Genomic DNA, 15,411 nt, shown 5'->3' on the forward strand with positions numbered 1-15,411 from the left:
AGCAATAGACCAAAGGAAAACTGTTCCAAAGTTTGTCCAGAAAAGAATAATCAGCCAAGCGAAAGCACTTACAAGGCGGAGAGAAAGTGAATCTCGCAGATGAAGCCTCCTCTCCGAGGAAATCATTACCTGTAGTTTAATCTGCCCTAAACGTTAGTACACAGAAGAATGGTAAGAATAAGCAGAGGGAAAATGTAGAGAGTGGATCTTGGCACTGAGTTGGAGGCGGCAGAAGAGTGAAATGACAGAAAAGGTAATGTTGCTAGATTTAGCAAATGCACTATTTGGGACATAATTATACTAGAAATTATTCACTGTTTATCTTAAATTCAAATTTAACTGCGCACTCTGTATTTTATCTGACAAATCTAGGTAAAGAAAGACAATGTTATTCTGATATTCCAGGTTATGTAAGAAAAATAGTAAAAAAAAAACAGCCCTAGAAGAAAAAAAGCGACCGCGCTAAAGCATCTGAGTCTTCGGAGAAAAGCTATTTCCGGTCTCAGGCTGTGGGAGAAATAAGGGGGAGGGAGAAGAGGATTAAGGTAGCCGGTTCAGTCCGCCAGTGTCCCACAATCCTCTGCTCTCGGTTCCTCTTTCCTCGCTTAAGATGGCGCTGCTCGCGATACATTCCTGGCGCTGGGCAGCTGCGGCGGCTGCTTTCGAAAAGCGCCGGCACGCCGTGATTTTGATCCGGCCTCTAGTCTCTATCCACGGCGGCCCAGATCCGCAGTGGAGGTCACGTCAGCTCGGCGCCTCGGGAATTTCTCGAATCTCTCAGGTGAGATGCCGTTCACATGGAACTGTAGGGTGAAGGACATAAGGTTGCCCTTATGTTCTCGGGTCAGGGAGAGCGCCAAGAAGAAAGGTTGTCAGAGCTAACTTGGAGCAGCAGTAAGTGAAAGAAATTTGCGTTAGAAATTTGAGGAAGGGGTGAAGAAAACCTTTGGAGGTACTGTAAATGGGAACAGTTCCCGGCAGTGAGCACCTGGAACGCTAGTGACTCTCGCAGAATTTACAGTTTTTTTTCTCTGAGTTTAAGAGATAGGGTAGACAGCATTCCCAGACTGCTTACTTTTCTAAATGCAGGGAAAAACTGGACTACTTTCCAAAGTTAGTAATGGACTTTGGGACCAGTTTGCCTGTGGTTAAGATTTTACTCAGTCAGAAATAGCAATTTGGAGGGCACTGGAATATGACAAACTACCTATAAACAAGCGGCAAATTGAGTTAGCAACAGTTACTCCCTTGCTGACAGTGCTGATAGGCCAAAACCGTATTAATCTCTCTCTCCAAAACAGACCGCCCTAAATTCATGTGTAAACACGATTATCCTTTGATCTGAAAATTGTGTTCTATGTACAGAGGTCACTTTGGAAACCATAAGGCTACCTATCTTTAACTAATGAATGTAGCTATGACTATAGTGCCTCTTAATGTTTATATCCATTTTTGTTTCTCACTCAAGAACAGTTTTTTAAATTATTTGTACTTGTACTTCAATATATCTTTTTATTGCCTATATATTAACAGAAAGTTTAAAATACCACCCCTTATTCATCAGTATCACTAGTGTTGTCCACTTTATATGAGAAACTTCTTAAATTTTGATTCTTTGTCAACAAATATTTAATGTGTACTATGTACATAGTCCTGTACTAGATAATGGAGTACCAAGAGAATCAGACACAGTAATATTTTCAAGATTGGACAATTTGGTTAAGGAGATTGGACCTATGCATTACCAGAATAATTTAAAAACAAGGTAGTAGGTTCAATATCAAATGAATATGATCAGTAAGGGCTGTAGGCATCCAGAAGAAATAGTGATAATTAAAAGACCAGATTATAGAGAGGATCTCATGCTGGCAGTAGAATGCAGGGAGAACATTCCAAGCAGGGAGTATAGGGAATGGCATTAGGCCTGTGGAATGCTGGAGGAATTATATCCATTCATTCAGTAATTATTGAACACTTTACATCAGTGAACAGAACAAAATATAGGCCCTGTTCATAGAGTCTAAAATCTAGACTCTTTAGTAGGGGAAATAGATAAGTAAACACAATTATAATACAGTAGTACAATGATGGGGAAGGTACAGAGTACTGGAAGAATATACATGAGAGGCATCAAGTCTAATCTTGAGGTGGAGAAAATTGCCTTGAGTAATTTATTTAAACCAAGACCTGAAAATTAGAAGTTAAAGAGGGGATAACATGTGCATAGACCCACAGGTAAGAGAGAGCATGAACCTTTTGTAAAACTGCATATAGTTTAGACTAGTGAGGAGTTCATGATAGGAAATATCAGATTAGGCTAGAGAAGCAAATCCAGATTCTTTTATTAAAGTTTTTAAAGCACTTTGTAGTTGAAAGTTTGTAACATGTGATCTCTTGGGAACCATTCTTGTTCTGTAGTCCTCTAAAAAGCCAGGTGAAGTTTAAGAGAAAATTTGTAGGACTTTGTCTTTGATGAAGGGGAAGGAGAAGTGATTAGGAGTTTAAGAGGGAGGTGATGGCAATAAAAACAGCTTTTTCTTTTTACACGAGCACTATCCCCACAACTTCCTTCCTCCACGCTCTCCTCTACATCCTACCATTTCCTTTGGTTATGATTTCTGAAGTGTGAAAAACAAGGGAAAGGTGTTACCTTTGTTTTCTACTTCTTAAAGGCACACAACTCTTGCCTCTTTTTTTTTAAATGTGGATTTAACAGGGAGATTATAAGGCTTTTAAAGTAGAACCTCATATAACCTGAGGCAAATTTTCAAGTTAATTAGTGACTTGTGATTAAGATTGCAAAATAAATACTGAATGCATACTTTTAGGGTAATTGTTAGTATTTATAGCATGTTTTATAGCTGAAAGGAATCTTAGTGTACTGTTATGAAATCATGTTAGTGGGTTGGATCAGCACTTTTTTAAAGATGAAATTTAGTAGAATAGGAAGGAAAATACTAATGCTTTATATGTATTAAGGGAAGTATTGTTTTATGTACTTTTATGAATGTGTGTGTATGTATGTATATATATATATATATATATATATAATCTCTATATAGGTATATGAAACTCCCATATGTATGTAGTTACTGAGATGTATTGTAAAAATGTATTTTTCACACAGGATTATGCCCTAGATCTTTGCTGTGCAATCTCTAGTAGTCACTAACTTCATGTGGCTGTTTAAATTTAAATTAAATTAAAAATTTAATTCCTCAGTTGCATTAGCCACATTTTAAGGGCTGAATAGTCACATAAATATGGAACATTTTCATCATTGCAGAAAGTTCTAACGAACAACAGTACTTCTTTGGAAAATATCATATCCAGCCCTTCTAATTTTGCAGTTGAAGAAACTAAGTTCTAATATAGATAAATGACAGCCATTAAGACCATTCATTCATTTGTTGCCTTCTGTGTGTTAAGTATATAAGGGTAAGACTGTGGTAGACACTAATCACACAATTAATGTTTGCTGAATTGTAAAAATACTTATCTAGTAATTACTAGAGCACAATTCATAGAGGGAAACACCTAAAACAGTATTTTTTTTGTAAAATTGGAAGATTTCATATGATGAGATTTAAATTGTAATGATTTATTGTACAGTTGCCTGTCTACTACACTAATTAATATTAAAAGGATTTATGAATTTTGAATGATAGAATTTGGGGGTTATTTCATTAATATTTACATGATAGAAACTGAGGCATCATATACTTAATCCATAGTGCCTTTTTAATCTATGTTTAATGAGTCATTGACACTTGATCCTGACACTGATCGTATACTATTTTCATTTGTTTTTCTTTAAACATCTTTGTTGAGATTAATTCACATACCATACTGTTCACCCATTTAAAGTGTGCTGTTCAATGGATTTTAGTATATTCAATGATACATACCACCATCACCACAGTCAGTTTTACAGTTTTCATTACCTCAAAAAGAAACCTGCTACCCTTTGGGCTATCCACCCCTACACCCTGTCCCTCTCCCCCTACGCAACCACTAGTCTATGTTCACTCTCTATAGATTTGTCCATTCTGGACATTTCATACAAATGGAATCATATAATATTTGGTCTTCTGAGTCTGGCTTCTTTCACTTAGCATTATGTTTTCAGTGTTCATCCATCTTATGGCATGTATTAAACACTTCATTCCTTCTTACAGCTGAGTAATATTCAATGATATGGATATGAAAGATTATCTTTATGCATTCATCAGTTGATAGACATTCAAATTATTTCTATCTTTTGGCTATTATGACTAATGCTGCTGAAAACAGTCATGTGCAAGTTTATATGGACACAAGTTTTCATTTCTCTTGTATACATAAGAGTAGAATTGTTTGGTCATGTGGTAATTCTATGTTTAATTCTTTTAGGAACTGTTGGACTGGTTTTCAAAGTGACTACGCCATTTTGTATTATCATCAGAAGTGTATGAGGGTTCCAATTTCTCCATATCCTAGCAAATAGTTGTTATCTGACATTTTTTAGTCTAACCATCTTGGTGGGTGTGAAATCATGTCTCCCTGTGGTTTTGATATGTATTTCCTTGATGACTGAGGATGTTGAGCATCTATACTTGTGCTTATTGGCCATTTGTATACATCCTTTGGAGAAATGTCAATTCAGGTCCTTTGCCCAATTTTTAATTGGGTTATTAGTCTTTGTCTTATTGAGATATGAGAGTCTTTATATATTCTAGATTCATGTCCCTTATCAGATACATGATTTGCAGATATTTTCTCCCATTCTGTGGGTTGTCTTTTTGCTTTCTTGATATGGTCCTTTGAAGCACAAAAATTTTTCATTTTGTTGAAGTCAGATTTATCTATTTTTGTCTTTTGTTGGCCATACTTTTGGTGTTACAGCTAAGAATCCATTGCCAAATCTGAAATCATGTCGATTTACTCATATGTTTTCTTCTAAGAATATTATAACTTAATTCTAGTGAGATATAGAAATATTATTTTTGTATAGTTCTAGTTCCTTCCCTTCTTTGTTGTTTTATTTTTATGTCTATTAAATTATCTATGAATGTTATAATCCTGACAATACATTGTCATAATTATGACTTTTAAAGAATCTAAGAGAAGAAAGGGGGCAAGTAAATATTTATGGCTTTTATTATATTAACCTTTATATTTATCATTTCTGATTCTCTTCATTTGTGTTCTTGTGTTTGAGTTACCATCTGGAGTCATTTCCTTATCTGAATACAGCTGTGCTTCTACGCATCTCCTTTGTGCTGTTATTGGCAAATATATTGCATCTCTATATGTTATAGGCTCAACCATACGTTGTATACATATTATTTTATACAATTGCTTTTAAAATCAATTCAAGGAGAAAAGTAGAAAAAGTGTGCATTTATACAGTCTTATAATAACACAATTACCTGTTCCTTGTTCTTTGTTTTTTTGTGTGTGGATTTGAATTACAGTCTAAGGTCACTTGCTTTCAGCCTTAAGAACTTCCTTTAGTATTTCTTGTAAGGTGTTTTTGCTAGTATTAAAGTCTCCCAGTTTTTGTTTGTCTGGAAATGTTTTTTTATTTTGCCTTCATTTTCAAACAGTATCTTTCCTGGATAAGATACTGTTTTGCTTGACAGTTTTTTCTTTGAGTGTTTTAAATATGTTATCCTACTGCCTTCCAGCATATATATTGTTTCTGCCAAGAAATCAGCTATTAATTTTATTGGGGTTCTCTCATTAGTGAGGAGTCTTTCTTGTCTTACTGCTTTGAAGATTTTCCCCTTGTTTTTGGCTTTCAGTATTTTTACTATGATGTGCCCATGGATCTCTGCACATTTCCTTCTTAAAGTTTGTTGAGCTTCCTGGATATATACATTTTTGTTCTTTTTAATAAGCTTTGTAGGTTTTCAGCCATTATTTCATCAGGTAGTTTTTCTTCTCCTTTATCTCTTTTCTTTCTGATACACTCATTATGCATATGTTGGTGCACTTAATAATGTCTTACATTTCTCTGAGGATCTGTTTATGTTTCTTCATTTTTTCTAAAATCTCTGTTCTTCATATTGCATGATTTGCATTGATCTATCTTTGAGTTCACTAATTATTTCTTTTGCCAGTTCACATCTACTTTTGAGCCCCTCTAGTGACTTTTTCATTTCATTTATTTTACTTTTCAACTCTAGAATTTCCATTTGGTTCTTTTTTTTCTTTTGTAATTCCTGTTTATTGATATTCTACATGTGATGTGACATTGTCATCACACTTTCCTTTATTTCTTTAACATGGTTTCCTTTAGTCTTTGTACATATTTGTAATGACAACTTTGAAGGCTTTTTCTCTTCAATCTAACATATGGTCAAACCACAGGCAGTTTCTCTTCCCTGCTTTTTTCCCCAGCATATAGGTTATACTTTGATGTTTCTTTGCATGTCTGGCAATTTTTTGGAAACTGGACATTTTAGATAATGTAGTAACTCTGGGTAGTGGTCCCTTCCCTCCCAGGGTTTATTATTTACTTTCCCATTTATTTAGAGACTGGCTGGATTATCTTAGGGCTGTCTCTCTATGCCGTCTCCCTGCTCCCCCACTCCACAGTGTTAGTGCCTCTGATGTTGCTTCTTAAGCAACATAGCCTTAAGAAGGATATCCTTGGGTATGCCAGCAGTCACCCTGAGATGACAGTGGTTTTGCTGAGACTTCTTTCTCTTTCCCAGTTATGCTCCATTTGTTGCTGGCAGATTGCATTGTTTTCAGCAGTGCCCTGGGGCAAAAATTGTTTCACTGACTGAAGTAATCAGATTCGCATTCCTTTGAAGTGACAGTTGCTGAGGTCAGTGAGATTTATTCTGACCCTAGGCAGTCTCCTCCCAGCTATCTCCCTCCTTGGTTTTCTGCTTCTCTGGCACAAACCAGCTCACCTACAGTTTAGCCTCTGTCCAATGATTCCGTTAGTCTCCTCCCACTTGCTTTTCACCTTAACCTCCATTGTATTTGAGAGCAGCCTTAGGCTTGAACTAATCCACATCCAGTTGTATGAAGTCAATTCCTGTGGGAAGAGATTAGGAGCTATCTGCTTTAGGGCCTTCTCAGGCAAAATCTCCCAGCCACAGCTCTAGAGCTGGGGAAGGGGACAATGGTGCCTTCTCTCTGAGTGATACCCCCACTTTAGGAATTGAGTGCTAGGGGGAGTGGAGGGAGCAGTGGCCTCAGGTTTTTTTTACTTGCCTCTCCTGGTATGTAACCACCCTCTTTTATGAGTCAGGGCCTGGGTGATTGGGGCTTCAGTATTCTCAGTGGCACCACACCTGAGGTAGAGCCTCTGTCCCTCTAGTAGAGGTGTGTGCAGGAAGGGAAACCCTACCTCTTGGCCATGCTAGCCCAGAACTTACCTTCAGCAACAGGTCATTGGGGGAAAGATGAGAAATGCTGATGTCCTGCCTATCCCAGGAAGGTAGTCTTTCAACTAAAAGCTCAGTGGGCAAAGGGAGTGCTGTCTTAAGTGGAGTTTCCATATTGCCAAATATGGGAGGCAGGGAGTGTGCCCTGGTTCAGACAGCACAGACTATTGCCATTCTAACTGAGCTCTAGTAGATCTTGAATAAATGATATTTCACTTGCTATATTCCCCCACGACTATTTCTAGAGACTTTAAATGGTTGTCCTTTTATAATTGTTACCAGTTTTGCTGGGGGATGGGTCTAAGGAGCTCCTTATGTTGTCATCCAGAAGTAGAACTTTTTTCATTTGTTTTTGCCTGGCTTATGTTCTTTGGCTTATTGCAATGCAGCAAAGCAGTCTGTCCTTTCTCTTTGGTTTGTAGGAGCTATTACCAGTGAGGTCTGGCACATCTTTTATTTTAGTATACTTATCTTGTATGCGCCATTCAGTAGTCCTTTTGGATAGGTACTGTTTTGTTTTCATTTGTTAGCTGTGACATCACAGACAAAGGATGGGAACTTTAATTTCTTCCCACAGTGTGTAAGTTTCCCCTTCCTGCCCTCCTACTGGTGACTTGCTGCTGATAGTTAACCAATTAGGTAAAAGTTAAGAGACTTTACTTCTGGCCTTTGTAATGATTGAAGTGGGAATATGATAACACTAGGGAAATAATCCTCTTACTCTGCTTTGTATCCTAGTTTTAAGATTTAGGTTTCATAATACAAGTTGCATATCAAAAAACTAGAGTGAATACTGAGAAGACACAAAATGTAATAAGGAAATGAAAAACAGAACTTAACAGGAAAAAATTAAGGATGTTTTCAAGTGGATTATTTTGCATGAAACTGAAGAGGGTGGGAGGTGATTCAGTTACATTTAAAGTACTTTAAGGATAATTACTTTTTTAAAAATTAAAAGCTATCCTTCTAATTCAGTGATACCTGAATGTACTTAGAACATTAGTTCATAATACAGAGACTTAGACTTCAGTTGCAGGAAGAGGGATTTCATGTGCATATGAGAAAGAACTTCTTAAATTAATAGTCCTTTTGTTGGGATACTAAGACAAACTTTTTATTTTATTTTATTTTATTTTATTTTATTTTATTTTATTTTATTTTTTATTGAGGTATAGTCAGTTTACAATGTTGTGTCAATTTCTGGTATACAGCACAATGGTTCAGTCTTACATGAATACACATATATTCATTTTCATATTCTTTTTCACCATAAGCTACTACAAGATATTGAATATATTTCCCTGTGCTATACAGTATAAACTTGTTTATCTATTTTATATATGCCAGTTAGTGTCTGCAAATCTCGAACTCCCAGTTTATCCCTTCATACCCCGCTTCCCCCTGGCAACCACAAGTCTGTATTCTATGACTGTGAGTCTGTTTCTGTTTTATATATAAGTTCATTTGTCTTTTTATTTAAGATTCCACATATGAGTGATATCATATGGTGTTTTTCTTTCTCTTTCTGGCTTACTTCACTTAGAATGATATTCTCTAGGGACATCCATGTTGCTGCAAATTTTATCATTTTTTATGGCTGAGTAGTATTCCACTGTATAAATATACTACAACTTCTTTATCCAGTCATCAAGACAGACTTTTTAAATGACCTTCTAAGACGCAGAGTGAAAAACCATTGATCATGATTTAAATAGGTATCTTCTTGAAGAAAGAACTGACTTAAATTTATATCCTTCAGGATCACAATTCACTTTAAAAAGGGTAATCTAGCAGAAAGAACGTTGGTAAGCCAACAATCAGAAGAGTTGAATTCTAGTCTTGGCTTTGATGTTAGAAGACACTAGAACACATCATTAAACAATAATTTTCAATCTCTAGAAGATATAGCTGTTAGTAAGTAGTCAGCTTGGTTTTGAGAAGAATGAGACATACCGAACCAATTCAGTTCTTTATGTGAGAGAGTCACAGAGTACTTAGAGTGGGGTCGATCTTGATATCAGTAAGGGTTTCAGTTCTTGTTCCGTGTATGATTCTCACTCAACAAGCTAGAAAGGAATTATATTGCATACTGTTAGAGTCTTGGAGTAGTAGAAAGTATACCTTACTGGAAAAAATACAGACAATTTGAAGGATTTTGATTTCTAAATATTAAAGAGGATAAACAACTTGTGTACAAAGGACATACATGGTATAGTGGAGTGAACATTGGCCCAGGACATCTGACCACCTGAGCTCTGTTTCTACTCTTAATAATCTTGGACAGATTACTTGTTCCTTTGGACTTCAGTTTCTGTAAAATAAGATTCAACCACTTGATCTTCCACCTTTCCAGGTTTCTTCCACTTTAGTTTCCTGACTCTGATCTGTTGGGACTAACTCTTTATATATATACTACCTCTGCTTTGTGAGCCTAGTTTATTACTGGTGGTAGTTTTCCAGGAACAACATAGGTTATATTTAAGTTCACATGAATTTTTTTTCAGCAGGGGAGGTAACTGGGTTAATTAATTAATTAATAGAGGTGCTGGGGATTGGACCCAGGACCTCCTGAGCTACCATATGGACATAGAGTCCACATGGACTCTACTACTGAGCTTATACCCTTCCCCCTAAGTTCACATGAAATTTTAATGGGGTAAATTTGTATTCTTCCCTTCTCATACTACTTACTGATCTAAGAGTAGGAGTACAAGAACTGAGATTGATGAATTTCGTATTTGCTAATGTTGGGGAGATGGAATTAGAGTGAAGGAAAAGTAAGCTAGGTTCTAAAATCATCTAGGAAGGTAGAAAAGGTTTTAAGAAAGTGGTGGAGAGCATTACTATAAAGGCTGTAAATAAAGAAGCAGATTGCATAGGCTATAAGTGATAAGGAATGGAAATAAAAAGGTCTTAGTCTGCAAGCGGCGTTGGGGATTGAGAAGAGGAATTGAGAGGACCCCTCATTCACAAATAATTGAATAAATAACATTCTGTAAGCCACTGACATATTGCTTTGAATTGGTTATTAAGATTAATAGGAGGGGGAGAAAAGTTCATGATAGTGTTTCTGAACTTTTGTTTTTAGAGCAGTAGGCCCTTTGAGAATGTGATAAATGCCCTGAATTTTCTCCCTAGAAAAAAGCACATACACAAATGCTTCATTTTGCATGCAATTTCAGGGGGATCAGAGAATCTCTGATAAATATTACAGGCTGGTGAATCTCTAATGGAGTTCCTCAGTAGCCAGTGGCAGAGCAGAGGGCACTTGTCACTGGGCAGTAGGGTAGAAATGGAATGGAAACCTATTTTGCTCATACCAAACTTTTGGTTAAGTGGAAAATACAATAATACATTGATATTCAATGTTATAATCTTAAAGTGGGTTTTCCAAAGGAGTGTGTTCTTTCCGTGTTGTAAAATAGAATATAAAATAGAGGCAAAATTCCCTGTTCTTTATTTGATTGTTATAGTTTTCCCTTTTATTTTTATTTATACATTTCCCTTTTTAATTGTACAAAATCACATCTAATAAAAACAAGAGAAAATACTCATATTCTCACCTCTTTTTTCTTTTTGAATCATCAACATTATTTTTAATCACCCCTCCTCCCAGTCACCTAGGATCTGCATTGTTTGTTATACAGAAAGAAACATTTTGAGAAGCACAGGAGTCCTGGTTCTATCATTAACTAACTGCTTGCAAATACTCTAAACTTCCAAGAATCCATTTCTTCATATTTCACAGGAAAGCACAGGAAGAGACGATCCTTAAGATTGCTTTTAGTTTTAAAGGCTGTGCACAATCTCACCTCTTAAATAGTTTTCCATTTTCCCTGTGAATTCCAGTTCTTATATGTACATGATTTTTACATTGCTGAGATAATCTTAAATTCTGTTTCTTTTTGCTTGTAAACATTGTTTTTCTTGGTGCTCCATCTTTACCAAAATTTGGCGTTTTAATTACTTAATATTTTAGTAATTTTAATAGGTATATATTTAGCTGCCTACAAAAGGTGACATTTTTGTTGTTTTGGTTTTCTTTTTTTCTAAAATCTCTGTCCCTGAAGTATTCATTTGTGCTCTCAACAACCTTGTAAGGTTTATCACTAGTGAGTTAATATACTTTTCAATTCTTTTATTATGTCATTTGATCTCCACAGTAGCCCTGTGAGGTAGGTGAACATTTCATTGTAGGAGCAATGGCCTATTCTGTCTTTTTCAGTCCTGCAAATTTTGCCCTAGTTTGAGGCCCTTGTAACTTTATGCATAACTTTTCTCACTGCTTTCAGGCATTTAGCCTTCCAAGCCATCCCACACAAAACATCCAGATTATTCTTTGTAAAGCATAACTGATAAGTATCACTTCCCTGCTTGTGGACTTTAGTGTTCTCTACACCGTAGGCTGGTGTTCAAGGCCCCAAAGGATTTTCACCTAACTAGCTTGCTAGCCATATTATGAACTATTTTCCTATAAATACCCTGCCCCTCCAGCCACCCTGGATTGCTCTCTGTTCCTTGCACCTTGTGCCTTTTTGTTTTTGTTCCTTCATTTATACCATACTCTGTGTCCGAAATGGCCCCTCTCTTAACTTCTTTCTGTTTTTCAAATCTTAGCTCAAGGGCCAATTTATTCCATAGAACCATTCCTTATAAGCTTGTTAGACGTTTATTTCTTCCTCCTCTGAACACTTTTCTACAAGTACAGTTATGTGTGTCTTGTGGAGAAGATAAGATTTTATGCACCTAAAAGGCAGATACTTTCCAGTCATCTTTTTTATCTTCTACAGAGCTGGGCATGGTATCTTACATGTAGCAGATACTCAGAAAATATTTATGAAATGAGTGATTAAGCCCTATAACCAAATCAAAACAAAGTCTAACATAAGGATAAATAATATTTGCTTTGGTACTCTACATTTGGAATCGAAGGCTTACTTTCTATGTAGAGTGTATATTTCAGTAAAATCATAATCAGATTGTAAAATTAAATTTGTGGGTAACAACTTAAGCCTGTCCATTGCCTTTCTGTCATTATATGGTACTGTGGTGCAGTAGTGTCACTGTCAGTTTTTGCTAGATAACTAAAGCATATATGCTTTTAAATTTTTTGAGTTACTTTATTAGTAGATGTCTTTTGCTAGAAAAAATAGTTATAAGATGGAGTTCTTTGAGGAGTAACATATATAACATTTATTTTACTTCTTGCAGCAATTTTAACTGCAGGCTGTATTTTGGCTTATTTATTAGTTCTCTGATTAAATTTTCTTTACCACATCCAGTGAGGAAGGAGATGTTAGAGTGGACAAACTATATCCTAAGGGTGTAGTTTCTTAGATATTGATCTTTAAGGAGAGTAGGCTTTTAAAATATTTACTTATCATGCTTTTCAAAGCATACTAGAAAAGAGAAATTGGGTCTTCTATTTTGGTTTACTTATCAGATTATTTTGTACTGATCTTGAGTAACTTGTGTTGACTTGTCATTGTAATATATTCATATTTTTAAGTGTTTGAATATTTGCCAAGTATGAACTCTTTCTTCAACCCTATTAACTGTGGTGACTTAACAGCTGGGTGCATGTGAGTGTGCATGTACATATGTCTGTTTGCTAGGACTGCCGTAACAAAGCATCACAGACTGGGTGGCTTAAACAACAGAAATTAATTTTCTCGCAGTTCTGGAGGCTAGAAGTCTGAGATAAGGTGGTGGCAGGGTTGATTTCTTCTGAGGCCTCTCTCCTTGCCTTGCAAGATGGCATCTTCTCTGTCTTCACAAGGTCTTTTCTCTGTGCATGTCTGGGTCCTAATCTCTTATAAGTACACCAGTCATATTAGATTAGGGCCCACTCTATGACCTAGTTTAACATTAACCTCTTTAAAGGCCCTGTCTTCATATATAGTGACATTTGAGGTATTGGGTGTTAGGACTTCAGCATGAATTTGGAGCAGACACAATTCTGTCCATAACAGTGTGTGTGTAAATACATAGAAAACTGGAAGCATATACTGTCTCTGGAGAGGGGATGGGTTGGGAGGCTAGAGGACAGTGAAAAGGAACTTTCACTTGTTATTCCAGATACTTTGGCATTGTTTGATATACTGGTTTTTATAATGAGAAAAATTTCATATTTAAACTTTTCAGTTGGTGATCTGACCTTCTGAAATAGGTTGTATTAATATGTTCATTTATTGAACTCTGTTTTGTATACTAGTAATGCATTTTGTATATGGCTTAATGATTATTTTTTGTAATGTAAAAAAGATCTTTAACATGTTTAAGAAGATTTCCTGGAAGTATTCTACAGCTTTTAGATTTAGCCAGGTTTTGGTTATCACTTTACTAGGGAATTGGGGAATTTTTTGAAGACTGAGTACCAGTATTTCCTCTTAATTTCAGTGGTTTCTTCAGTCACTATGTAACATAGGATTATACATATTTGATGTTGCCTAATAAGGAGCTATACTCATGTTTCTTTTTTCAAAATCAAGTTCTTGTATTCAAAAAGTTACCAAAACAGTACATACTAGCTACTAAAATATTAGAAAACATAGAAAAGAAAAAAAGAGAAGAAAAAGAAAAAGGCAGCTATGCTCTAACACTTTGATATAATCTATACTTACAATAATTTTGTAGTGTTTATAGTTTACAAAATGCTTTAACACTTCACTTCTTCCTGCTCCTATTTATCTATTCATTGTTTTTCACCAGGATCAGAAAAATGTCTCTTTATTCCTTGGAGCTACACTTTCCAATACAGTAGACATTAGCCACATGTGGCTATTTAAATTTCAATTAAAAGTAAATAAAATTTCAAACTTAGTAGCTTAGTCACACTAGACATATTTTAAGTGCTCAATAGCCACATGTGGTTAAGTGGTTATTATATTTTTTGAGGTGGGCAGGAAGGTAATTAGGTTTATTTATTTAATTCTTTTTCATGGAGGTACAGCCTCCATGCATGTGCATGCCCAGCATGTGCTCTACAATTTGAGCTATACCCTTCCCCCGGCTATTGTATTTGACTACACATATAGAACATTTGCATCATCGCAGAAAGTTCTATGGAATATGACGGGCCTAGAAACTAATTTTAAGTAGAGATGATATTACCAAATTTGTTTTAGGAATGTGATTATGGCTATAGTTTGAAGGATAGATTGGAAATAGGTCAGAATTGGAGATAGAGACATCAGTTAGGAGGATATTGAAGTACTATAGGAGAGAAGTGATAGGGCCTGCACTGCCTGTCATGAGAAAGAGTCAACAGGATTTGTCACCAAGCATTCTAATATCATAAAAATGTTTTGAAAGATTATGAAAGATTTTGAAGCAGGAGAGTATTACTTTGTATTAGCTACTTTATCTCAGTCTCAGTGTTTTTTAGGCAATGAAATGGATATTTGAATAAGACTTACCTATATATCTCCCACAATTCTGGGAAGGATCAAGTGAAATGATAGATGTGAAAGCAGCTAGTGAATTGTAAAGTCCTTTAAATTTTGCCATTGCAATTTTGGCTTATGGTTCTGTAAGAAAACCCCATTTTTGATAATGGATTTTGTGGGGACTGCCTATACAGCTCACATGATTAGGCAACTAACATTGTTTCTGTTTTGAATACTTCTTAAGCAGTCCAGTTACACCCTAGCTAATTAGTGACAGAACTGACACTACAACCCATTTCTTTTCACTCATCTCTTTCCCCTTCATCTGCTAGCTCTACTTTTCACAACTCAAACTGATGAATTTAGGACCCTTTGTGCAACTAATAATCTATTGCTTTGATGAATAGCTAGAGGAAATCTATTTAAACCGATTGTAAAACAGTCTTTTAAATGAATTCTTATATATTAACTTAGAATATTGTCATACATACAAAAGTAACAAAATCATACTAATGTTTCTAGAGTTTACCACAACCTATCACAGCTCTGCATTTATAAAAAGAACATGCCACCATCTTCAGTCAGTCTTTTTTTTTTTTAACATTTTTTTACTGAGTAATAGTCATTTTACAATGTTG

At 35.6% G+C, this 15,411-nt stretch overlaps 1 protein-coding gene across 3 annotated transcripts in view; it reads left to right on the forward strand.

The window, feature by feature from the left end:
• Window positions 1-579: 579 nt before the first annotated feature.
• ABCB7 (ATP binding cassette subfamily B member 7) overlaps window positions 580-15,411 on the forward strand; it is a 104,930-nt gene continuing 90,098 nt past the window's right edge. For all 3 annotated transcript variants that reach the window (XM_064483028.1, XM_064483030.1, XM_064483029.1), the window contains exon 1: window positions 580-781. In XM_064483028.1, coding sequence (XP_064339098.1) covers window positions 611-781 — 171 coding nt within the window. In that variant the 5' untranslated portion in view covers window positions 580-610. The remainder of the gene's footprint in view (window positions 782-15,411) is intronic.

Source organism: Camelus dromedarius, chromosome X, assembly GCF_036321535.1.
Source record: "Camelus dromedarius isolate mCamDro1 chromosome X, mCamDro1.pat, whole genome shotgun sequence".
Classification (NCBI taxonomy): Eukaryota; Metazoa; Chordata; class Mammalia; order Artiodactyla; family Camelidae; genus Camelus; species Camelus dromedarius.